General features: G+C 34.6%; 2 protein-coding genes across 2 annotated transcripts; one reads left to right on the top strand and one right to left on the bottom strand.

Moving 5' to 3' along the window:
- Positions 1–4926: 4926 nt before the first annotated feature.
- On the bottom strand, positions 4927–19089 carry LOC149087088 (uncharacterized). The gene is made up of 7 exons (XM_089231330.1): positions 18885–19089; positions 17500–17765; positions 17117–17239; positions 12357–12566; positions 9054–9265; positions 8258–8474; positions 4927–5773 (listed from the first exon to the last, which is right to left on the bottom strand). Exons 1-7 carry the CDS (start codon positions 18958–18960, stop codon positions 5753–5755), a joined length of 1125 nt encoding a protein of 374 aa, XP_089087456.1. The 5' UTR covers positions 18961–19089; the 3' UTR covers positions 4927–5752.
- A 216-nt stretch (positions 19090–19305) lies between these two features.
- On the top strand, positions 19306–26018 carry LOC149087087 (uncharacterized). Its single transcript, XM_089231328.1, has 2 exons — positions 19306–19377; positions 22858–26018. The coding sequence occupies exon 2, from the start codon at positions 22864–22866 to the stop codon at positions 24031–24033; it is 1170 nt and encodes a 389-aa protein (XP_089087454.1). The 5' UTR covers positions 19306–19377; positions 22858–22863; the 3' UTR covers positions 24034–26018.
- Positions 26019–26245: the final 227 nt, after the last annotated feature.

The following is a 26245-nucleotide window of genomic DNA, read 5'->3' as shown; positions in this document are numbered from 1 at the left end:
CACTTTTGATTTGGAAGGCATAAAGATGGATGGCAACATCTGAATACTCAACATAAACTAAACTTACATAAAATTCATGGTTAGGTTACCTTCAATCCAACACAAATTTACAATTTTAACCTTGAAATTTATTTTCATCAAGTGCTATGTGTTTGGCAAGTGATACTGTTTTGAAATCTGTTGAAAAAACATTGCATATTACACCATAAAATTTAAGTAGTTTTCCCATGACAGTAAGAGAGAGAACTCATTTTGTAGATAAAGCTCTCATGTGAGGGTTTTTAATGATAATATCCTGCAAAATATCTTCATTATACATTGTATAGGGAAAACAAGACATTTCTCTGCATTTTTTGGGAACCATGTTCAAATAGGTTAGGGTTTATTCATTATTACCTGTATTATAGCAGCACTAGTATAACACTGATAATATAAATGCATTAGGACAGTGGTTCCCGAACCGTATGCCAACAACCTTTTTCAGGAGACAAAGGTGCTTCAAAGTGATTCTTTGTTAAACTGCTTTTGGTCGCTGCAAGTGAAAAGTTTGAGGGCCACTCATACGCACAGCACTTTCCTTCATGTACCAGTTCATAAGAAATTCTACAAAGGAATGTGTACAAGGTGCATGTGCAATTATGTGATAGTATTGCCTGTATTTGGTTGCAAATCTTTGAAATAAATTCAAAGGTTCAAGAAGTTCAACATTGAAAAAGCTGTTATGTGTCTGCATGACTCTTTAAAAAACTAAGAGAGCAGTAAAAGTACATCTTTTTCCCCCACATTCTATTGAAACCAATTAACCATGATAATTTGTATATTTCAAGATATGTACAGGTTGGGCATGAATTATTGTCAGGGTTTCATTGCGTCAAACATGACAAAAAATGTTATATGCATAATTATTTAAATTTCTTGAGCAATACGATTCGGTAAAATTGTATTTTTCATATAAATGGCTGCCTTTTATGGCACATAACACATACAGATGGAATTAAATTATGTGTGCATATTTTCCAGCATTTGGAGCATAACAGTTTAGATTGTAATTTTGCTCTTCAGTTCATCAAGTGAGGGCATAGGGATCTTTAGACGAAGTCCTTGGCATACTCTCAAAAGTAGTCACATATGTAGAGGAAGATGTCCTCTTAAAAAAAATCTTGTTGGTACAAGATTTTTTGTAATACAAGACTATATATACAGGGTGCATAGATAACAGGGTGTGGCATTTTACTGGCGAATCTTTGATCCTAACATTAAATAGAGGGAAAACCGTTTTACCCTTTCTTTAAAACTGAGCACAACTCAGGTCTATCACCATCTACGGGCGATTTACTACCTAGTGAGTTGTGCCGGAAGTATAATTGTGTGTGTACCTGAGTCCGAGTGCATATGTAGTGTTTTATTTTTCAGGGCTGCCATCTATATTTCAGAAGTGAAGTGAGTGATGTATGATTGAATTACATTTGTACTGTTTGTAGGTCTGTGGCAAGACTTTTTAAAGGGGAGATCGGCTCACATTCGTGCCTCGAAGTTGGGAACCACAGAAAACCAACTTCAGCCAACCACCACTGTGGGGTTCGAACTGGGACCTCGCGCTATGACAACTCTACCACCACAGCTGCAAACCCCTTTACCTGCATTTAATGCTGTTTTTTCCGAACTTCAGTTTTTTGAATATTGCATTTAGAAATGTGGGCTTTTATTGGTTGGCCTCAAGAGAGATGGAAACAACTTTGTAATTGGGTTCTTGAGGACAGGAAATGCATATAAAAAGTTGATTTTATTTTAATAACTATACAACCCCTTCCAGCATGAACGACATATGAGTACTGCACATTATTTGGATACTTTTTCTAAATGAAAGTATGCCTCTAGGATCAACAGTTCGCCAGTAAAATACAATATGCCCGTTACCTATACACTGTGTATATGCTCCAAAGAAGAAATTCTATTTCCATAGCTTAGAGGTAGAGCACTCATCCCGCACACGAGAGAGCGGGATTCGAGTCCCCTTGGGGGGGGGGGGAACAGAGATGAATTTTCTTCCTAAAATCATCAAATATATGACCAGTATTTCAAAAAAATCTTTTAAGTTGTCAGATATCCAGTGAACTCAATGGCCATTGAATTGGTCTACCTCGTATAACACTTCTGTATTGAACAGGTGCTATTTTGAATTCTGATGTATTTTCCCACAATGTACTACTGTTATAACCGCAGTGATATCATATAAGAAATGTTGAGTCTTACCTTATGATTCTATAATCCTGAAGAGAATTTAAATGAAAAAAAAAAAAAGTTATACGGAATGATTTTAAATTCATGGGACAAACTTTGAGGTGATATAAGGCACCTAAACAAGCATTTTTTATCATAGAATGTACAGTTGAATTGCAATAGCAAAGGTGGTAGAGGGTGATTTTAGCGAGTGCACTTCACCAAAAATAAATATATTTTTCTGATGGATTTGTTGTGACATGTGCCTGCTATCAACCATTCGAGGGTAAATATTCACCTACAGATTATATCAAAATTTTTTTATTAGTCCAGGGACTATCAAGTTGTGATGTGCCAAACAATGACCAATCGGTATAATAACTTATGGTAGAATTTGTATTATCCATGTTGCACCATGAGAAGACCTACCACATTACAATACTCTGCACCCTGGAATGGTTGGTTGCACTTATTGCAGCAAATGCGTCAGAAAAATATATTTGCTTTTGGTGAAGTGCTGTTATGCACTCTCTAAAATCCTGTACCATCTTTTGCTATTGTGATTTGACTGCACATGGCCATAAATGCTTGTTTAGGAGTCTTATATCGCCTATTAAAGTTTCCCCCATGAAATTTAGAATCACCCTGTATATCTTTACACCTCCATTACAATTTTAACAGGGGGAACTGAATGACCCCCAATAAAATCATTTGAGATTTTTTAAACTATATTTTATTGAAATAAATTTAAAAAAAAAATAAGACACTCGGTTTACTGATACAAATTTCCGCATAAAAATGACTAATGACATGTTATAAAATTTCTGCATAAGAGAATAAAAATTTCTAAAAGCTTTTGATGCTGAAAATGTTCAAGCTGCATACATTGCAGAATCGTTTAGCCTAATGAACAGAATAAAAAACGAGAATTAAAGCATTTCTGAAGTATTTGTAAAAATTTTTTTGAGCATTATTATAATAGATTGCACTCATCTATTTTTCACTAGCAACTTGATTTGAAGTTCTGAATAAATTTAACTATTTATATTTTAATTTCCAAAATTAAATGCTTTTCAACTTTGATACATTTTTTTAAATTAAACAATTTTCAGTTTTTTAGAAAATTGAAATTGTATGAAAAAGGGTATAGCTACATTTTTTTTTCACAGAAACATAATTTGGAAAAGAGTATATTGATCATACTATTCCCAACTGATTTCAGTGCAATTTTGTTAAAACAATCTTTTTCCCTTAATGATAGATGAGTCAAAGGTAAAAATAATTTAAATTCATTTACAGTCGAACCCTGATTTAATGAATTAGAAGAAATCATTATGCTTCTGATCAATTTGACCTCAATTTAAACACACTTGAAACGACAAATTTTAAACGCTAGTTATTATTAACAACTTATTTCTAACAATTGAAAAAAAAAACCCCATAACCTTAAGAATAAAGTCAGGATGCATAGAAAAATTGATAGGAGTTAGTATTTGATAAAAATGTTGGATGTATCAAACACAGTCGAAATTGTCATTATTTTGATAATCCAAATATGTTTTCTCTTCAGATAACCTGTCCTTTATTTGTTAAAGACATAGCACAAAAACTTGAGCTTTATTTTTTTTACTGAAATCTAAACATGTGGACAGCACAATGTTTTATAGTATTGATGTTACACCGATTGTTGAAAACTTCCCAAATAATTCTAAATGTGGCTTTGTCGTCTTTACTCAAAAAGGAACAGATTCCTGTTTCCTCCCCTTTTTTTGTTTGTCTAAAGAAGGGCTGAAGGTCAATTCCTGGGAAGTCAAATCTTTGGATTGTGGTTTTGGGTGATGAGAAATAAGAAAAAACTTTGGATAGTTCAAAAAATATTTGTTACATCAAAGTTTTTTATTTGCTAAATGGGATTTGAGCTTTATTTTTGCCAACATTTCAGAAAAAATTTGTTAAATCAAGGAATTCATTAAATCACTGTTTGTTAAATCTGGGTGCAACTGTAGCGGCTAGAAAATTTTGAATGTTAACACGCAAATTACACTGAAAACCACACAACAGAACTAAGATCAGCTTTTTCTCACAACTTCAAATAAATTAGAACCTCATTATTCTGAATTGAGGGGGCGGGAGTCTAAACCCACATTTCAGATAAGACAGCTTTCAAATATTAGTGAATATTTCTGTGAAACTGTAAACGGGTTAACATAAGAGACCTCCAAGCTAATCATTGCTAAACATTGTAGAAATTTGCTTACATTTATAAATTTTAAAAAAACTAGCTGCATTATTATTTCTTGACGTCACGTAAACCCTTTCAGTTCATACGGCCTTCCCTTTAATTTTTATTTTATGCGTTTCCTCTGCATACAGAATGGCAATATGCTATTCCACTTATAATGTATTTTTTAATGTAAGATTTTGCATGCACTGAAGTATTTTCATGTACTCTGCAACCCTTGCTCGCAACTTAGAGGGAACGGCGGTCTAAATCTATCTTTAAAAACATACGTGAAAAATTATTTCTGCTCTTCAGGAGATACCAGAGGTTTTACTGTATTACTTTTAACAAAACTATTCTTTGAAAACATAGCGCTCACCTTTCATTCATTGTTGCTCAAAGATGAAAGATAATTATCAATGTAAGGATATTTTCTCCTTGGACTTCTCAGACCCACCTATAGGAGTTTAAAACACTACACCTTTGAGAAAATTCAGACAAATTTATTTCAATGACATTAATAGATCAATCATTTAAATACATGATAATATATATTGAAAACAAGGTAAACAATTTTTTCATACTATTACAATGAATAAATGCTCGTTTTACGAAAAAAAATAATTACAAAAACAAGATCTTGTGTCAATCGTATCGATTAAGATCTCAATGTCGTTCATAAAACCTGCAACTGAAGGAACGTATCCCCCATCACCAGAAGTCAAAATATCAGGAATTTATGGAAAAAAATATCATTTTAAATTGCAAAAATTAACACTGAAATGTCCTTATAATAGGTAACTATCTCCAATTATTTCAAAAGTCAAAATTCACATGTAAATACTATATATGTGAACAAGCAGAGTTTTTATGTTAGAAAATTTGTTCCTACATTGGGGGAGGAGCTTAAATACTTACTTGTGTGTGTGTGAAAAAAAGTTTTACTCAAAAAATTACCCTTACATAAACTGGACCACCTCCTCCCACCAACAAGTTTTTGAACAATGCATATACATGAGTATATATAATCTAAGATAAGTAACACTCCTAATTTTTTTTCTAACGACCGAATGAGTAGATTATTGTCAACTTTTAACTATTTATCAACTAACTTTTAACACTATTAACTTTTCTGCTGACAATACATGAACACATGATACATAGAAATCCTTTTTAAAATGCAATAAAATAATATAATGCAACATGAATGTAAATTTTGTTCCGAGTTATTTCAATAATCTGTGTGATGTCCTTTTGTTTCTCTGATAAAGTGTTTTCAGAAACATAAATCGTAAGGTCTAGTGAATGGCATTATTTATCTTCTTTTTCTTTCTGTAATGAGAAACAGCAAATAAAAGTTCATTTAAAACAAATTTGATTGTAATCTTAAATTTAAAGCTCACCTAAGACACAAAATTTTCACACTAAAGTGTTTAATGGAGTGCTTTGATAATTTAATATACCCGAAACATAACAGAATGAGCATGTCTCCTGAAAGGCCAGTTTTTTTCCTCTCAACTGGAAAAAATGTATTGATAGTACCAACATATTATTTTAAATAAAACTCAACATTTGATATTTGGGTTACCAATTCAGAGTGAAAAAAGAAACTGAGAAAACATCTTCATGCATTAAAATTTTTTTCAATGTGCAACCTCCATAGAAGCTCCACTATCATTTTACATATTTTTCTCAAAAAACTTCAACAATCATTTATTTTTAACATCTTATCATTAAAACACAATGTGAAGAGTGTCTCACAATAAATACAAAGGACACAACAGACACATTGTCTAATGAGGTAGCTGAAAAAAGATGTCCATAAAAAATATGGATGTCAAATATAATTAAAATACAGCAACCCAATATAAGAGCATGTACACAAAAATCTAATAATCAATAATGTACAGGGTGGGCAAAAAGTCAGTAGAAACTTTAAAAATGAATAAAAACCAGAAAAATAAACAAAATATAAAAAAAGGTTTGCAGGGTTAGCATCACTAGGTCACTGGAATTTTTTTTGACAGGAAAAAATAACTCAAAAATAGCCGATAGATGGCGCTGGTACTAGTAACTTTGGTGGAAATATGCAAATGAGATGGTTATAAGAACTTCCGCTCCTAATCGACAACCAGTGCCCCGTTATAAACTGTGTATGTGAACAAGGATGCTGCTGAGTGCAAAGGATAAAGCTTTGTGGGTGAAGTTGTTTTACGTGAGCCAGGAATCAGCGAACATTGCCTTGTGTAAATTCAGAGTTCAGAAGAATGTTAGGACTGGAAAAGGGCCTTTAACAGCGACAGGCTTGTTCAGCAGCTTGAGGAAACTGGAACGATGGAGGATCGTGTAAGAGCCGGACGATCATGTTTAAGGAAGGCACGTTCACTGCTTGTTGCAGCCAAAATGGAAGCGTTAGCGTCCGAATCAGCTGCAGGGACCAGCAGTGCTCATGAAGCTGCTGGACGCTTGGGCTTACCACCATTCTTGATATGCAATATTCTTCATGGACCCATACAGATTGCAGTAGTGCCATGAACTTTTACCAGCGGATACCGTACATAGGGAAGCATTTGCGAGGTGGGCTTTCTCCAAAATCGAACAGAATCCCACCTGGGTCTTTAACATCTTATGGATAGATGAAGCTCATTTTTCGCTTCAATAGCGAATTTAATACCCATAACTGTCACATCTGGGCGGACATCTAATTCATGTGATTACATGCAGAAACCATTGCATTCCCCAAAAAAGACAGTGTGGTGTGAGCTCATAGTTTCATTCATCATAGAACCCTTCTTTGAAACACAGTATTCAGTAAATGGGTGAAAAACGGCTATGGTGGATGCACAGCGTTATTTAACGCTTCTGCACAAGAAGGTCGTGCTGTAACATTACCATTTAGGCCCCCCACAGAAATAGTTCTTATTCTAGTCATTTTTAATAGATTTTAAATTGTTTTACTATTTTGTTTCCTCGATCGATCGGCAGGATCGTGTGCCCGCAGATCAGCCGCCATCTTTATTTTGGTTGCCAGATTCAGTATTAATTTTTTACAATATTTCCTTTTCTCTGATGAGGTTATGTATATTAGAAACAAGCTCAATTCCGCACCTTCGATCTTGTGATTGGTTCTGTCATGAAGCATTGTGGGAATGCTCCTGTATAAAAGCCAGATAGAGATCTGCATGACTATCACTTCTTCAGACTAACTTCCTGTCTTCATTATTAAGGCGTCACGCCCTACGTCTCATCACTTGACTTCATGTGATAATCCAACGTCGTCGTGATCCTGTCACCTACGGATTGGTTAGTGGCCAGACAGGCTACCCTTGGACGTCCGCCTCCAGTTTCCTACGCAGTGGCTGACCTGTAGTCTCAACTGATGTTTCAAGACACAAAACCCACCTGAACCTCGTGTCGGGGTGTCTCCTGCCGTGGTGTAGAGAAGGCCACTGGTTGACAGACATCTTGGAGTGTCTTGTGGACGATGTGAACTAATACACGAATACCTGGACATAGCAGTGAAAGTGTTTTATTTTATTGTCTCAGAGCATTTAATGAATATTATACTGCTCCAGAATTATATGACAAGCTTCATTTTTTCACTTTTTTCTTGTTTTAGATTTTTAAGTTTAACTTGAAAAAAAGGGCATACTTTAAAAAAAAATTAACTAATGCCTGTTAAAGCAATTACATGAGTATTAAACAGAAAAAAAGAATAATACACAGTATTATTTTTTTTTTTAATTAAGTATAATTCTGAAGAGGGGGAAACGTTTTACACATTTTTATATTACACAGAAGATATCTGATAAGTACCTCCTCATCATCCTCTCCACTTTCTTCTGAATCACTGATAATATCCATGACATTTCGACTCAGTGAGGGCTTGAAAACCCCTGTTGAGCCAGCTAATATTCCTGATTGATCCAAACTCAGGTCAAATGGCTGAGTTGACCCTGCCAAATTGAAATTAGTTCTGTCGTCTTCCTCGTCACTTTCTGCAGCACTGGAGGAATTTTCATCGTCACCCATACTGTAAATGTAATCAAAATTAAATTATTATTTTTTAAATTTCTATGTTATTCTGGTTAGAAATCATACAAGCACATTGGAATGATATAAAAATGTTGTGTTTTTATTCCATGTAAAAGATTCTCTGTAAGGATCTGTCAAGAACTTTTTTTTCTATCAAAATAAAGCAACTTTTAGTTGGATTAAAAAGTCAGTTTAAAATATATTTTATACCTTCTCAAAAAATATCATGTAAAGAAATACTGCAACTATATATATATTTTTTAATTTTCGCGCATGCATTTTCATTAATCAACTACATCAGATCTTGCATTTACTTTGGGAAATGAATATAGAATAGATCAAATGGTCAAAGAGGAAGAAAATACTCGAGAGAAGTTTTTGGGATGCAATCCATAATTTACTTGCAATACATTGACCATGTGAGCAAAAAAATAAAAATGACCAAAATGTGTCCCATGAATAGAAATAAGAAAATTGTTCTTGTGGTATTAATAAAAAAAAGATCATTCTAATTTACAATTAAATAAGAATCTTGCAAAGCACACATAATAACTACCACTATATTACTTCAACATACCATGTATCACATTCAGATCCAACTTCGCTGATTGTATCTGCCTGTAAGGCAAACAGACCTTCACTCAAATGCATATCGGAGCTGGTGTCGATTGCTTTAGTTAACTGCAGCAGATCACTTTCCAGAAGACGAGAGTCGACATATTCTTGTACCATTAGTACTGCTGGATCATCAGCATAGGAGGAATCATTATCAAAGTCTCCCCTTGCAATCTAAATATAAATATGTTGGCAATAACTGATAGTGTAGTTGTTTGTTTATTATTTAAAAAAAAAAAATCTCTTTTACCTGTATATAAAGCATTAATATAACCTTTGAACAGAATAAAAAATATTATCCACTTAATGAATCTCATAATGATGTGTTAAGTAAAACCATACAAGATAGACTTCCATTGAGCTTGAAAACTTTTCAAATGAGAAAATAACCTGAAACTCTGGAAATAAGACTTCCTAAACAAGAGCTAATGTACAGTAGAACCTCTTGATAATGGACACCCATGGGGGGACAGAAGATTTTGTCAGCTAATGAGGAGTGTACATCAATAAATAGTAAAATACATTGACATCCTTCAATGTAATTTTTTTTTAAAGTGTCCATTAACAGGAGGTGTCTGCTAACGGGAGTGCTCATACGGGAGATCCAGGGTATTAGAGGAATTTTTCTGATGTACAGTCAATGCTCGTTATAATAACCTCCTTCATTCCATGGAAAACAGATTATATTGGGAGGTCATTATATTGAACTTTTTAAAAAAAATCATAAAGTTTAGCTTCTCTAAAAAATTGTGTACATTGTATTGATGAAATTAAAAAAAAAAAAATTCATTCTGTTATAATATTACAATAAAAATGTGTCTAAAAAGGTTAATACATAGTACTCAGTAGAACGTTGATTATCCGGGTGCAGATTAACTAGGCAGAGTTAATCGTGCATGGAAATTTGAATAGATCTCCCTATCCGTGTTGTTGTTTTGTTAGTTTTTTTTCTTCGTTGGTAACGTAAGAATTTTTTTTTTTTGTAATGAAAATTAACATTTCCATTTTGTAGAACAGGATTTCTTCATTCCTTTACAGAGCTCTCCCCATTCTCATAGATCCATGTCAATGCATTGAAATTGCAGTCCCCATATGACCCAAGAACCAAACATTGCTTTGGGGTGATCTGCATTTGAAGATTTATAGGCGATGCTGGGGAAAAGGCTTCTCATGTAGGCTATAAGAGGAAAGGATTCTGTCATCAGTGAAGCCCAGTATAATAGCAGGATGGCTACATAACTGTGCAAATAAGGGTAATTTCCCCCCCCCCCTCCCCCATGGATAATATGATACACTGTATAGTCATTTTAAAAATGTAAAATACATATTTTTTCTATATTTTGTTATTTTAAATTGTTTTTTTCACTCCCAACAGTTTAACCGTGTTCCCCTTCCCCACTATTAGCCCAGATAACTGAGGTTCTACTGTGCATTTCACTTATGAAAATACTATGTTATGGCCATAATCTAGATTTATTTTTTTCTACATGCAGCAAAATATAAGTCACTTGTGCATCTATATTCTCCCATGGGGAAATCAAGTAAAATCATGCAATAAAATTTAGAATAATATAAAAAAAATGGGAGTGAGCCACCATATGAGAAAATAAAAAAGAATGGTAAGAGCAAAGTTTCCAATGATGGCAGTCGTTAATCATCAAATTCTCTTTATCTTTAAAAACCCTTTCTTCTCTCACCATCAAATGCAAAAAAAAAGGGGAGGGAGCGAAATTCGATATTTTCGACCACTCAACTGCAGAGAGTTGAGTGGTTAGGGAACTAGCTTCTCACAGTGCAGGTCTGGGTTCGAATCCCGGTTCGGGCATGGATGTCTACTAATATAACACTAACAAATTCCCTGGACGGATCATGCTGATCCCTTGGGAATACGTGAAAATCACGTTATTTAAAAAAAAAATTTAATGGATTGAATGATATTTATCGGTAATTATAGTAGATAAAAATAACCTGGTGGAAGGAGATAGGAAAATATTTTGGACCTCGTACTGGTTGCTATGATAGAATAGTCATAATAACAGATGGTCGGAATGAGCTATGACTGTACAAAAAAAAAAAAAAAAAAAAAAAATGGAATAGGGTAAAATTAAGAGATACATTCACATTCATTTTATAGATTAATCATTTAAGCACTTAACTATCTATTATAACCAGGTTTAAGCGAGATAAAAAATTCCTTTAGTAAAAAAACGAAAATGGGGAAAAAAAAAGCTTTAGCAAAATGCAGACATGCTAACATTGGCTTAAAGCTTGTCAGTGGTGATGAAAGTTCAGCTTTGCCATGGGAAGGGGAGTACCCCTCTAGTACAACATAACCATAATGCAATAAAAAATAAATTCAAAAATTTAATTTTTTTTTAATTTTAATTGAGAGTTTATTAAATACAGCACCTCATTGGCACTAGAACCTAGAAGGCTCAGGCCACATGACCCTCACCCTCCTCCTGAAGCAACTTTTCGAGGTCGACAAGTCCCTTAATAATTCATGGATATTCAGTGCAATCCTACCCAGCACACGTCTGTGTGGGCCATATATATGGACATCTTACAACCCTAGACTCCTCCTATCCCCATTTTCTTCATATCAGGGCACTTACAATGAAACATTCTTTCCCACAAAAGTTCCTTGAGCTTGACCATGCACTGTGGAAATGAAGCTGGGTCCAGATCCACCGGGAAAAACTTTTCCACTTCACCATTTTTAACCCCTCAAAAACCTGTTCTTAGGTTATAGCACGAGGCAGTTTTGTTGGAAAACAGATCAGCTTCAAGTTTGTTTTCTCTTGAGCTCTCTCATGTGCGTATATGAATTCATGGATATGGTAAAGGTCGATGCAATTAAAAAATAATAATAAAATAACTAAAATACCATTAAACTCCCTTAAAATATTGTATTCCTTGTAAAGAGCTATGATTAAACAAGCATTCCATGACAGTTGAATACAAATCATTTTGAATAGAAAAAAAAAGACCAGATTTAAAATTATTCTACGCCAGTGTTCTTCACCCACCAGTACAAGGAACATTTCACCCTATTTATGTATAGCAGCAACATAATTTTCCATTTAATGAATAAAACAGTCTCTATATTCGCTTTTATTTGCCTTAGCTATCAGCAGGTCTGCAAATAAATTATCCCATTTCTGCTGGCCCATGAAATTATTCAACTAATTTTCACTGGTGAATAGATGTAAAAAAGTTGAAGAACACTGTTCTAGACAACACAACTCAATTACACAATCAATACCTTTTCTATCATTGTTTCATGAGTTTTTCTTCTCAAAGAATTCAAGGTCTGATCAAGATAGGACACCACCTGTTTCATCATTTTTCGCATATCCTCTTCAAAATTTTCTCCCATGTAATTTTTGCAACAAGTTTCACTCACTGTAAGTCTCAAGATGAATTTCCTCGATTCTGAGTAAGAATTTTGCAGTTTCTCAAGGACCTTCTCATCCTATTAATAGAAATGAAATTATCATCAGAGGGTTATATTTGAGGCAAAAAACTATGTTTTTTCAAAAGCATACATCAACAGAATGAGAAAAGCAAGCAAGAATGTCTGTTACATTCAGGTTCATTACATTACAGGTTTGTCAGTAGAAAAACTCAACTTTTGATCAGGTCTTATTCACTCATAAGAAAAATATAAACTCACAAATATTACCACATTGTTGAAAAGGGAAAGAAAAAAACATTTTCCTTCAGCCAAACATCATTGAGATTAGGGATGAGACAAATAGTGATTTGGCTGAATAGTCAAACATTCACTTAATATTTTGGCCAAATGACAAATATTCGGTGACTGAATATCAATTTTCTTAAAAATCATCAAAACTATAAATAAAATTGGTGTATTTTTAATTGAAAATAAAATTACAATGAATTTTAAATGATTGAAATCACATTTTAATTATACAGTTCATCATTTGAATATTGAAAGATTTTTATTTCCATGATACTGACAATCAAATTAACGATATCAAATATAATGATTGATTTTAAAGAATCGAAAAAAAAAATTTCAACACTTGTTACAATTTTACATCTACTTAAGAAAATGTCAACCATTTATTCACTCTCAACTAGTAAATCAAAATTTACAACCCATTTTCTTGTTTTCCTCAATTCTAAAATTAACAGGCCTGATAAACAACGGAATAAATAAAAATAAATATTCGATAATAGTACTTTTGAACCTAAAACAAACATTTGATTATGTGGATCTAATTCATTTTAACAGAGAAATTATATTCAGCAGGTATAAGAGGAAATATCTTAGAATGGTTTAAATCATACTACTACACTAGACGACAAGCTGTCATAATAGAGAAAAAAATTAGCAATTATTTCAGGAAGTAAAAAAAAGGCGTTCCACAGTGGTCGGTCTTGGGGCTAATGATGTTTTTAATTTACATAAATGAACTAAGTAAACTAAATTTAAATGGTAGCATTATATCTTTTGCAGATGACAGTTTTCTATGTTGAGGATACAGAAATATATAGTTTGGTTAAAAGAACAGAGAAGGATCTAACAAAAAATAAATCACTGGCTAATTAAACACAAATTAAAAATAAATACACAAAAAACTAAATTTATGTGCACGAAAGCAAGAAATATAAATGACAGTACAGAAATCCACGTAAAATTACACTCACTGCCAATCTCAAACTGTCAGAATGTAATTGTGAAGAAATAGGTAGAGTGTTTAGTTATGAATACTTAGGAATAGTTATATAAGATACCTAAAATGGAACATACATAGTGAACAAATGATAAAAAAAAACTCAGAATGTACTCAGGAGTTCTATATAAACTTAAATACATAGTTGACAATAACTACTTGAAAGATATCTTCTATGCATAGGCTTATTCAAATATAAATTATGGAGTACGTGTCTCTGCGGAGGAGCGTATTACGAAAACATATGCAACTTAGACAATCTATACAATCAATTAAGAGAACTAATAAATGTTCTAATAGATAACAAAAACATACCTTGCCACATATTGACACTGAGACAGAAATTATAAATTTATCACCAAAAACGAAGAATGGCGAGTAAAAAGTGAAAATAGAACCTCAAATAGATAAAAAAATTTCTATCAAGTGCCTAAAAGTAACAAAACATTTCAAAAAAGTTTGTTACACCACAACAAAAATAATGAACTTCATCTAATCTAGTAATTACATAATAGTAATAAAAATACAGATTACAATGCCTTTATTATGATCAAAAACACGGATATTAATGCAGTACTTTGAAATCAACTATTGCACCGATGCATATTAATTATATATATAGCATGCATTATAAAAGAGCAACTGACAGACACCAGATTTATTTGAAACACTTCAAAAGTCAGAGTATAGCGCCAAAAAAAAGGGTTTTTTTTTCAATTTCTTTTAAATTTCTTCTAATTTATTTTTATTTTATGTCTTCTCATTTCAACTTTTCAACGTCTCTAACTTTTTATATATATAGTAAAATATATCTAATCAAGAAAAGAGCTGTTGCTGAGGAAGAAAATCATATAATAAAAATCATATAGGCCTGCTGGAAGGACTTTACAGTCCCTTAGGGCTACATAGTGCATATAATATATGTGTGTGTGTTTCGTGCCATGTCTTTGTGTAACATATGTTTGTATTTGTATTATATATTTGTATCTTGTAATTAGCTGTTTGTTCGTTTTAATAAAAAAAAATGTTCTTTGTCCCCCTTTGCCTTTTCCAGTAGCTTAATACAGTCGCTGTGGAAGTTGAGTGGTCATAGTGATGGACTCGCATCGCGAGGATCTGGGTTCGAACCCCACTGTCGCCACAGTGGTGGTCGGCTGAAGTTGGTTTTCTGTGGTTCCCAACTTCAAAGCGCGAATGTGAGCCAATCTCCCTGTTAAAAGTCTTGCCACAAAGAGCAACAAGCCTACGATGATAAAATTATTCAGTCATTAGTAATGACTGAATAATTTTATGATTGAAGTGTAATGAGTCATTACACTTCAATCATAGTGAGAAAAATTGGTGGCAGATGGCAGCAACACGCATAACAAGCATTACACAGAAACAAACATCACGTCAGGTTCACAACACATACACACACATTCCAACATGTACAATTTCATTAGAAGTTCTGCAGAGGAATATGGATGAGGCATATGTGTGGTTCAGTAGTAGTAGCTTAATACAGTGATACCTCGGCTAACTGAGGCAGAAAATTTTTGAGAAAATCATTGCTAGCTGAAAAATTTATAAGTTGAGGCGTTTATTAGCCGAAATGCAAGGTATCTTTTATCTAGATACATCCTTCAGTAGTGAACTTAGCTTGTGTAATTCATGCTCGCTTCCACCTTATTGCAGTAGAATTCTATTTCAGTTTCATGTTTTCCTTATCCTAAAAATTCACCCTCACAACTTCACAGAGGAGATATACACCACTATAAAATAAATGAGTAAATTTTTTATTTATGCAAAAAAATTCCAATTAACATAATTTTTTTAAATTAGTTTGTTGTACATTGATATTTGGGCCGAATTGAATATTCTGCAAAAGAGCCAAATAGATAGAACAGTAGCTGAATATTCGTCCCACCTCTAATTGAGATGTGGAAAACAGCTTTTTATTTCTCAAGTGCAGAACATGGTAATATAGTTTGGGTCGTGTTAACTTCAGTGTTAAAACAAAGTGAGATATAATGGAAATAACAGTGAAATATAATGCATATATAAAAATGATTAGATATAGCTTATAACCCAGACTGTAGGTTGCATGACAACTAAATCATTTATATTGGAACATAAAATTTTCTTTTTGTGATTAGCTACCAAATTTGCAACTGAAATGTGTCAGCATGTTTATCCAACATGGAAAGGGTGCCACTAAGTTTTGATTTTTCTGAGCGAAAATATGATTAGCTTCCAAAAAATTCAGCTGATGCTTAATTTTTTTTCCCAATTTGTTGAGCAGTGAATAAAATAAAAGAGAACATGATGGTGAACACTACATACATATTCGGTTTTGTAGTACAGTCGATGCTCGATTTAATGAACATGTCTTTTTTTTTTTTTTATAAATCGGCCCTCTGTCCCGAACAGCATGCCATAGAGATAATCACCCTACCTTCCTTATTTCATGCCGGAATGAAAATGAAATAAGGAAAGCAGGGTCGTGTCTCCAGTAGTGTAGATGGTAGCATACTTCTCCGGAATGCAAGAGGGCCTGGGTTCAAGCCCCGGCAGAGACTAGATGACTTTTCTTTCCGAGTTTACCTCTGCATAGAATCCAGAAAACATCAGTTTCCTTGATATATGAAACCGCAATTGGTGATTCAGAGTTCCAATGGGTAGTATTAACCCATGAAACCCTCTTCATCATTACTCTGCCGATTCATATAACAGTAGTGTTCAATATATCCTATGAAAAAACCATTTATCTCTGAGGATTGATTCGTTTAGCAACACATTGTCAGCAACATTTTTAGATAAAATAATTAATTATTGTCATTTAACCCTCTCAGTGGCAATTACGAGACATCTAGTCTAACTTGGTGCTTTGTATTTTAGCAATTATGAGATATCTTGCCTTTCTAAAAACCTAGCGCAGATAATTTATATGGTAGACTTATCCTTCAAGCATGTTTTCCCATTCTTTCCAACCTGTCTATCAACAGCCAGTAGGCAGAGTCAGCTATTCTTCACATTTTGGTAACAGAAGGCAAGAGAGGCACAATGTTCAAAATATAACTTTAACTCCTTCCCTCTGGGGTAGCACAGAAATATGCATAGATTAATAAATAATAGAAAAATATTGAATATTTTTCTTCCTTAGTTTTTTTTTTATAACACTTGGAGTCGGGGGGGGGGGGGCATTATCCCCTCCAATCAGAAAAAAATCTTCTGAAAAAAAATGACATTTTACAGAGGATTTGGTTATTTTCATTGCACCAGTTATAATGTACACAGATCAGTGAAATTTTAAAAACCACTTAAAGAGTTAAATACTTACCTTGATTTTGTATTGATCCTGGAAAGTAGCTTTAAGAGCAGGAGTCCAATGAGGAAAATTTACATTAAGGCTTCGCACTATTTCGCTGGTTGGACGATTTTCATAGCAAATCCTCAAAAGCGCCTGTGAATAAATAAAAAGCAAATGAAAACACACACAATATCACTTGCCTAATACGTTGGAACTGGGAACATGGTTGAAGTGTACAACAGTGGTACATCAAAGTGGATTTAATGAGATATTGGGGGAATGGAATTAAAGGATTCCTTGGTATTTTGGAACTGAAGCATGAAACATACCTTAATATGTGAACGAGAACTAAATAACAGGTAATGAAATTACTTTGACCAAGAAGGAGAAAAAAAAAAAATCACACGTCTTACCATCAGCTTCAATCTTGTGATCATATGTACAAAATGTCTTGATGATATGTAATGTTTCTGTTGAAAAGCAGAATCCAGGGCGCTCAATACAACAGAATGATGCTGTTGATTCCATGAAACACTAATAACAGGACTGTTTACAAGAACGTCCAATGATGACTTGAAAGACTCTAAAATCTTCAAAAACATAACCAATGCATCGATATGAAACAATCCCTTATCCAAGAACTGACTAACCTCTTGCATCACTTCTTCTGGAGATAAATCTATTAACAAACAAGACAGAACAGAGAAAGTATAAACGCTAAGCTATACCATCACGATATAACTGTATTCTATTAAACAATTTTGTTTCGAAAACTACACACAAATCTGCAATGAGAACAAGTGGGTTTTTACCCTTTAAAAAAGTATGCGAGTATTTAAATAAATCTGGATACAACTGGAAACTTTGATGTACACAAAAAAAATAAGCTTAAGTAAATCTCAAAGAAAGATTTTCTGCTGAGATGAACTTTAGAAAGAAAAGCACATTTTCGAGCTTTTCTTTTCTAAAAGCTCAAAAAATTTTGAGCAAGAGGAGCCGGGTATGCTTGCTGGTGGAGAGATATAACTTTTCTTTTCAAAGTTCATCTCCGCACTAATATCCAGAAAATTTCTTTCTTTGATATGTTGTATACTGGGGAAAAAAGTAGCATCTTTCTTTAAATAAGTCTCGCTGCCAAACTCGTGGTTCTGAACGGTTAGTTTGGTTCAGGCATTGTTTAACTTTTTGCAACAAACTGCAGCTCTAATAAACAAAAGTTACAGCGGAGTCCACAACCAAATAAGATCTGATAAAAGATGGCACCACGGTGCCAGAGATGAAGAAAATTCTTCTGTGCCTCCACAGGACCTCGATGCCTGGTCTCTTGTTTGCCGAATGAGTGCTCTACCTCTAAGCTATGCAAACAGAATATTTCTTCCGAGGAGTGTATATATATATATATATGTTGAACGGCTTCATACATGGATGATGACATCAATTAACTAACAGCTCGTGAATGACATAGGCCACCAGATGGCGACATATATGTAAAGATTCTTCTCCACTTGTAAACATAAGATTCGTTGATTTTTCTTTCTCATCAAGCTCCAGTCAAGCAGACAATAGGGAGCGCTAACTTCGACCCTCCTTTGTTTTCTGATGCGTTGGTGATTTTTTTCTTTGGCAAGAGAGACCTCTGAAAGCATGACACTGTTTCACTCTTGGCGACTTCTCGTCACGCTTTCGGACGTTTTTCTCGCTAAAGGAAAAAGTCGCCAACAGGAATTATACTATAGATATTCTTGGAGGTCATTAATAAAAATAAACTGAAAATGACAATAAAATTTTAAAAGTTTACGTTTTAGTACAGACTCCATGTTGAATTTACATGCGTGCTCTATTAACCAGAGCTTCAATTTTTGATGGACATCCATAACGATATGGAGAAGATATAAATGGACAAAAGGATATGAACAAAAACAATTTCTTTACAGCCAACTTAAAAGCAATCCTAATATGTACGTGCCAATTGGCGATTCCCGCCGAAATGACTATAAACAACTGGCTTGGTACCAGAGAGATGCCGCGGTCTTTGCATCAAATGTTTATTTATAAAATAATTATCATGATTTATATCTTGATATATATCAATTATATAATATTTTCATATTTTATATAATACATATATATTAAGTATTGATATTTATTGAGTATATTATTTATATAGTTCCATTATTCGGAGTTGTTGTTATTTAGATACCGGTGAGTGGCATCAGCTTCGTGAGAAACCGTCATTGCAGTGAAAGTTTCCGTAGTAATATTTACGCAGTTTGATGTGAAGAAATAGGGAAGTAAGTTATTGATTTGTGATATCATGAAAGAAAAAGAAATTGTAGAAAATTTCACAAAATTTTTTTTGACATGCAATAAGTTTTTTCTCAATGAAATTGTGTTTCGTATTATCCGATTTTGGTGTATCTATAGCCTTTAAAAATTTGACGCAATTTCCATCTATTTAGTTTAAATGTTGTAATATATTATTTTTAAAATTACTTGCCTTCTAATCGGAGAAGAAATATTAAAAAAAATGCTCATTGGTTTGCTATCAAAGTCTTTTTTTTTTAGTGGTATGGGAAGTTTCAGGGTGTATTTTAAAGATACACTCAGAATAGCAGTATTATTCACGATTTGGTGAATAACAGGCTAACAATTCATCGACTAAAAATTCACTGCTGGGAAAATTCACAGACAACTGTTCGACATGACTCAGTGAGGCAGTAAGTTAGCGAGGAATGGCAGTGTCAGTAAATGATACAGTATATAGCTTGTGACTGCTTGGTTGAATGAGCAAACTAGTGAATGAGCGACTGTCAGAGCAAGTGACTTAGGGATAGAGTAAGTGATCTAGTGAGTGAGTGGGCAACCTCACTTGTTCACACTATCATTCATTTTTTTTTTCAAACCGAGCACAACTCAGGTCTATCGCCATAGGCAATTTACTACCTAGTGAGTTGTGCCGGAATTGTAAGTGTGTGTACCTAACAGTCTGAGTGCGTATCTAGTGTTGTGTATGATTTTTCAGTGCTGCCATCTATATCTCAGAGTGATGTGTAGTGACTGAATATTTCTACTGTTTGTTCTGTTGCTCTCTGTGGCGAGACTTTTTAACGGGGAGATCGGCTCGCATTTGCGCCTCAAAGTTGGGAACCACAGAAAACCAACTTCAGTCAATCACCACTGCAGCAACGGTGGGGTTTGAACCCAGATCCTCGCGATATCATTCATAGACTCATGTCGAACTGTTGGTGAATTTTCCATTTGGCAATTTCTTGGCCTTGAGTTTTCTTAGCAGTGAAATGCTGATGTTTGATTAATCAACATCATTCTTGCTTACACCAATTTGGCAATATATTCAACTGCTACCATTCTCAACAACAACCATTGACGTAAACATCCTTGCCAAGTTGTTTTTATATAGACCTGTGTATATGTTAAGGGTTTAAAGCAGCGTTTCCCAAATTGAGCAATGGAATGGTCTGGGGGGGGGGAGGGGTGAGAAACTATGGGTATAACATAGAATCCTATAGGTTGGCTTGAGTTAGGAGTGATGAGAGATGAAAATTTCTTGAAGAAGGGAGCGATGGAACACAAAAAGTTTGGGAAACTGGTCTAAAGCATGTATGCTCAAGCCATGGAAGATGTCCAAATATGGCCCTCTGATTCATCTGATGTTGTCTGCAACTTCAGACCTAGTTTTTTTAAATAAACTATGAGGCATATTTACAAATGAATTAGTGAGCCCTGCAGCACAGCTCCACATTGCTGTGAGCCGATCTCTTTGTTAAAAAGCCACAGAGAGCAACAGGCATACCACAATACAATTATTGAATCATTATACTTCACTCATAGTTAGAAAAAGTGATGGCAGCACCACACACAGTAAGCATTACACAGAAACAAACTTCACATTAGGTTCAAAATATGTGCATGCACATTCCAACATGTACTAATTCGTTAGAAGTTCCTCAAAGGAACATGGACAAGGTGCATGTGTGGTTTAGTTGTAGTAGCTCCACTTCATTTTAGTGGCCTGGAGAACATTTCCAGATCACTTGAAAAACTAACGGTATATTCATATATCACTTGAGTGAACTACCGCATGTTTACAAATCACTTCAGTGACACAGTTACAGAGCGCTTAAGCAGCCCCATGGTGTAGTTTCACATCACTCAAGTCACCTGTGTCACAGTTCCAAATCTCTCACGCAGCTGGCAACTCATTTACAAATCATTTAAGTGACCTCCAGTGCATTTACAGATTAATTAAATGACCCGCAACACATTTACAGATCACTTAAATGACCTGCAGTACAATTTCAGAGCATTTAAGCTGCCTTTGGTGCCGTTCCATATCACTTATATTACCTATAGCGCAGTACCGAATATCAGTTACGTGGGTCCAGAGCTCATTTCCAGATCTATCAAGTGATCCGCTCCACCCTTGCAGATCACGTAAGAAACCAACATTCCAGATCACCTTAGTGTCCTGCCGTGTTTCAAACCAATGAGAAGTGGCCCACACTATTCTAAATGTTAAGCACCCTTGGTCCAAAGTCATCTTTGTGAAGTGGCTGGTTGCTTCACATATTGTTCACACTTCAGACTCCAGTTAATTCACAAGTTTATTAACCGATTGCTGGCCACTTTGCAAAGACGCAACTTTTGCCCATGGACTGCAAAAATAAGAAATACAAACACAGTAAAAACAATGTTTTTGTGTCTTATCTGAAATGGGTATGGGGGGGCCAAATCCATCATTTTCAAGTAGTTTTGTGAAATGATTGTCCTGTGTATCACAAAGTTATTAATGTCCACACATTTGCATAGGCTTATTACTCACTGTGACTTTTGTGTTCACCATGCTTTTGCTTCCTTCTTTTTCTCCCTTTCACAACCCAGTTTAAACCGTGGCCCACACATGCAGCCTTTGCTATACAAAATCCAAGAGAAACAATTTGAGTCCCTTTGATGTGCAGACCGTTGGCTGTTACACATTGGTTGGCTCGCAATGAAATATTCTGTGACAGCCCATACGCATGGATGGGAAATCCCATTATAATGGCAAAAAAACAACACACTTTTTTGTAATTAAAAACCGCTATATAAGTTACATATAATCTGGTGCAAGGCAAAAGGATTTCTGTCTATACCCCTCAGAAGATTTTTCTCGCTTTTAGACGCGTTTCTTTTTTGCCAGAGACTACTTTTATAAATCACCATTGTAATCAGTTCTTGTATACAGGGAATTTCTTCAACCTTAATCAAATTGTGTAAAATATTTGTGGCAAAAAAAACACAAAAGACACTCATACCAGTGATATATGTTTCAAAGTGGGGAGAAAAATTCCCCAGAAAAAAATTGCAAAATGATTGTGGGAACCTGAAAAAGAAGGCAATAGGGCAAATTTTCTAAAACATAGGACGCTTGAAATGACATAAAAAATTTAATTTCAAGTCATGTCCTTTAGGAGGATGTCTGGTAACCTTACCCAGAATATTCTAGCAAAGAATCACTTTAAAGTTCAAAAAGGTACACATCAATATCACCAGCTTACAGCAACACCATGAGAAAAGTTGGCAACATCCCTAGGAGCTGCTATGCACACTTTGGAACTGCTGCCTTAAAGTGGTCTTCAGCATTGTATTATATGCAAATGTGTATCATCAAACTGGACTACCACACCCTGTCATGAAATGTTGCTATTTGTGTAAAGATTTATGATAAGTTTATTTATTTCATATTTTTGAAACTTTTTTTTGTTCCATTGCAGTTCACAATGAGCGGTGATCCTCCTCCAGAACCAGCAGAAAAAGTAGTGTGGGAAGCTCCTGACAAGCGATTCACTAAAACAATCGTGACAAAAGGTTTTGGTTTCAACACTCCACAAGATGGATCTGTCTGTAAGGTTAAAGTTATTAAAGACGAATCGAAAGTGTTGCCTGATGTTAATGATGAACAAGAAAAGGAGCTCATCATCAGTGATGTTGATTGTCCGATAGACAGAGTTTTAGAGGCATGTCTTCGCACCATGAAACTAGAAGAAATTTGCATTATGACATTTCCTGATCCATCTCAGCCACTACCAGCAATCAAGAAATCTAATTCATCCGATGTGAATAATTCTGCAACAACTCTGGAGGAGGAGGAGCAAAAGTCATCAGAAGCTGGGAAAGATTTCGAGCAGATCGAAACTCCTGATGACACTTCTTTGCCTGCCAAAGATGCCAGTGAACAGCCTGATATAGTTCCTGATACACCTCAAGATAATCATGAACCTGTCGATATTTGTGATAAACAGCAGGACTCAAACAGCAATAATCCAGCTACTTCCATAAGTGACGAACCACCTAATAGCGAGAAATCTCCGGGGGATTCAGACAAAAGTGAGAACTTTGATTTTTCACCGACCATGTTTGAAGTCCAAATACAGCTTTTGTCCTATACTAGGGAGCCTGAAATATGGGAAATGAGCATTACAGAAAAATGGCGGCGAGCTAACTATCATAAACAGAAGGGCATGGAGCTGTACTCCCGGGGACAGTTTGAGTGGGCATTCAGGAGATTTAGTTTGTCTTTGAAATATCTCATCTCATTGGAACATGATATACCTTCAGGCCAGGAAGAAGGTATGAACATTAGCGGGATGAAACTCTCTTGTTACCTCAATCTGGCTGCCTGTCAGATGAGGCATCACAGCTATGAGTTTGTCGTAAAAAACTGCACAAAGGCATTGGAAATTCAAGAAAACAATTCAAAAGCTCTTTACAGGAGAGGTGCGGCACTGCTTCAATTGCAGGAATATGAGAGGGCCAAGGAGGACTTGGATAGAGCTCATGAGCTCGAGCCAAAGAATCAAGCCATAATAAGCCAACAGCAGTTACTTAAAGCTAAAGTCCAGAAGCTCAACCAATATTACGCCAATGCAATGAAGAAGCTTTTCTTGTGAAAAATTGTGATCACAGCTACATTCTTATAAAAGCAGGCTATATAGTTAAAGCATTCCATATATTTCATATTTGCTCTCGCACCATTGAAGTAGATGAAACATATATGAAGTTGATACCCAGCATTTTAGAATATATAGACTTTGAACTTTTTCATCTATTTTTCACTTTAGACATCTAGCCTAAAAAAAAGGAAAATTGGCTAATAATATTAGAGGAGTCACTCAATTCTAACTCATCTGGTTCCCTAGATCTGAAGTTAAAAAAATCAGTGTTCTTGTCATGTAAAAGTGTACTGTGGGATGCTTCACTTTTTACTTATCCTTTTTCATAGTCATAGGTATTTGACATGCTATAACACAGTGCTTGACAAATCAGAAAAAAAATTAGGTGCCAGCAAAACTTCATAGGCACCAGGCATTTTTTTATCAACAAAATTTGTCCAAATGGTGCATTTTTTGACTTGGGGGGGGGGGGGCCTTTTTCATGTGCTACCATACGCACTTGACATAATTTCTGATAATTTTGTGCTGTCCTAGGATTTGAATTCAGTTATAGGACATAAAAAGAACCAATGTCAATTTTTCAGTTGCCATAGTGACCTGGAATTTGTCCAGCCCTGCTATAGCAAGTCTATGACCTCAGGATATTGCAAACACAACTGACCTATATATAGGCTCGAATTTTGGAAACATGGTCAGCCGTTCTTCTTTATTAACCTAAAATGTTTAACCAGATAGTATTGCTGGAGCTATCAAATTAAGAGGGGTTTGATAGAAGTAGTCATACCTTGTGAATTTGATTCGTTCCTGAAAGTTACTTGCATAAATCTTGTATTATCTTGCAGCGAACTTCTCCATTTATTCGGCAGCCATATGATATTAATACTACCGTATGAAAATTTAGCTGAGGCTTATGTTTTGGAAGGGGGAGTTAAGGAAGTTGATACATTCGGGTAACAGGTAATTAAATGAAAAGGAAGTGTGCAAAGTTTACATAGCTTACTGCTGTGGCAGAATCATAAATCTACCTCTAGTAGGAAGGTTAATTTGAAATCTACCATATAAATCTGGTACCTGGTATAAACCATATACCTGGTATTGGTTACTATCACGCACCATACAGTTATACAATGCTGTCCAGCTTGACTTGATCAAAGCACCAGAGATTTTGTTGTGTGTATTTCAAGTGAACTTTTAACATATACTTATTTACCGTAAAGTTGAAGCATTTGGAGTGAATATTTTCTGTTAAAAACTGATGGGTATCGTTGTAATATAGAGTTCAGATAATCTGAGTTAATCAGTGCAGAACCAGCTGGAATTACTCTGGACTCAGACTAAATAGAAAACTTTCCATACTAGAATAGATTTAAAGTCTATGCTTGGTTTTTACAAACCCGTAAAAAATGAAAAATTCATTCGTAAAATCAGAAGTTTAGAGACACAAAACTCATAAATTATTGGACAAAGTCAGAAATGCTTAATTTTTACACCTCATTTTCCTGAATATAAAAAAATATTTCATTACCATAAGTTATGGAATGCAATTTCATTCCTTTTTCATACGTAGCTGAAACTCCTAAGTTGAAAAGGTGGCAGACAGACGAACAAAATTGACATTATCATAAATCGTATTGGACTGGCACAACATCCCATTAGATAAGGTCTGGTGTTAAATAGTTGGCCATTTTAGCCTAAGGATTTCAGCAACAATGTTAAGAATCATTTCTGCAGGGGGGGTGAATTTTCCAAGCCACCTCAAATTAAAATGAAAGAAGTTCAGTGGTACTCAGATTATCAGAACTCTATTGTATTTGGCCCCAAAACACAATTTAAATGTACCTATAGCTGTGATGTGTGTTGCAGAACAATCTCTAAGAAAAGCACTCTTGTGTAAATAACATTATTGTGGGAGTTTTTACCGCAGATCATTTTCAGTAAGGTGAGAGCTCATTGCAGAGCAATGCAAAACATTCTGCTTTGGGGGATATTTGGGAAAATAAAATCTGAAATAAGAGGCATCTATAATTATGTATTTAATTATATGAATTAAAAAATTGTTAGGGCGATAAGTCAAACTGACTTTTTCACCCGAGTTTGGAATACGTCTTCGTAGAGCCAATTACTGTTTTGTTGCATAAAGATGAAAGCATTAAAAAAAGTAACAAACATGTGAAAGGATAAGCGATTATCCAGGCAGTACATTTGATTT

Source organism: Pholcus phalangioides, unplaced genomic scaffold, assembly GCF_987345545.1.
Source record: "Pholcus phalangioides strain wild (caught in Gottingen) unplaced genomic scaffold, Ppha-v1.0 ptg000004l_1, whole genome shotgun sequence".
Taxonomy (NCBI): Eukaryota; Metazoa; Arthropoda; class Arachnida; order Araneae; family Pholcidae; genus Pholcus; species Pholcus phalangioides.
This window is presented reverse-complemented; position numbering and strand designations above follow the sequence as displayed.

Bases quoted from the DNA above. Each gene is read 5' to 3' on its own strand.
- LOC149087087 (XM_089231328.1), top strand. From the start codon at position 22,864: ATGAGCGGTGATCCTCCTCCAGAACCAGCAGAAAAAGTAGTGTGGGAA.
- LOC149087088 (XM_089231330.1), bottom strand. From the start codon at position 18,960: ATGGATGTCCATCAAAAATTGAAGCTCTGGTTAATAGAGCACGCATGT. The intron at 9,266-12,356 runs GTATTGATTGTG...ATTTATATTTAG, and splicing joins ATGAAACAATGATAGAAAAG to ATTGCAAGGGGAGACTTTGA. The intron at 5,774-8,257 runs GTACTTATCAGA...TTCTCATTACAG, and splicing joins GTGGAGAGGATGATGAGGAG to AAAGAAAAAGAAGATAAATA.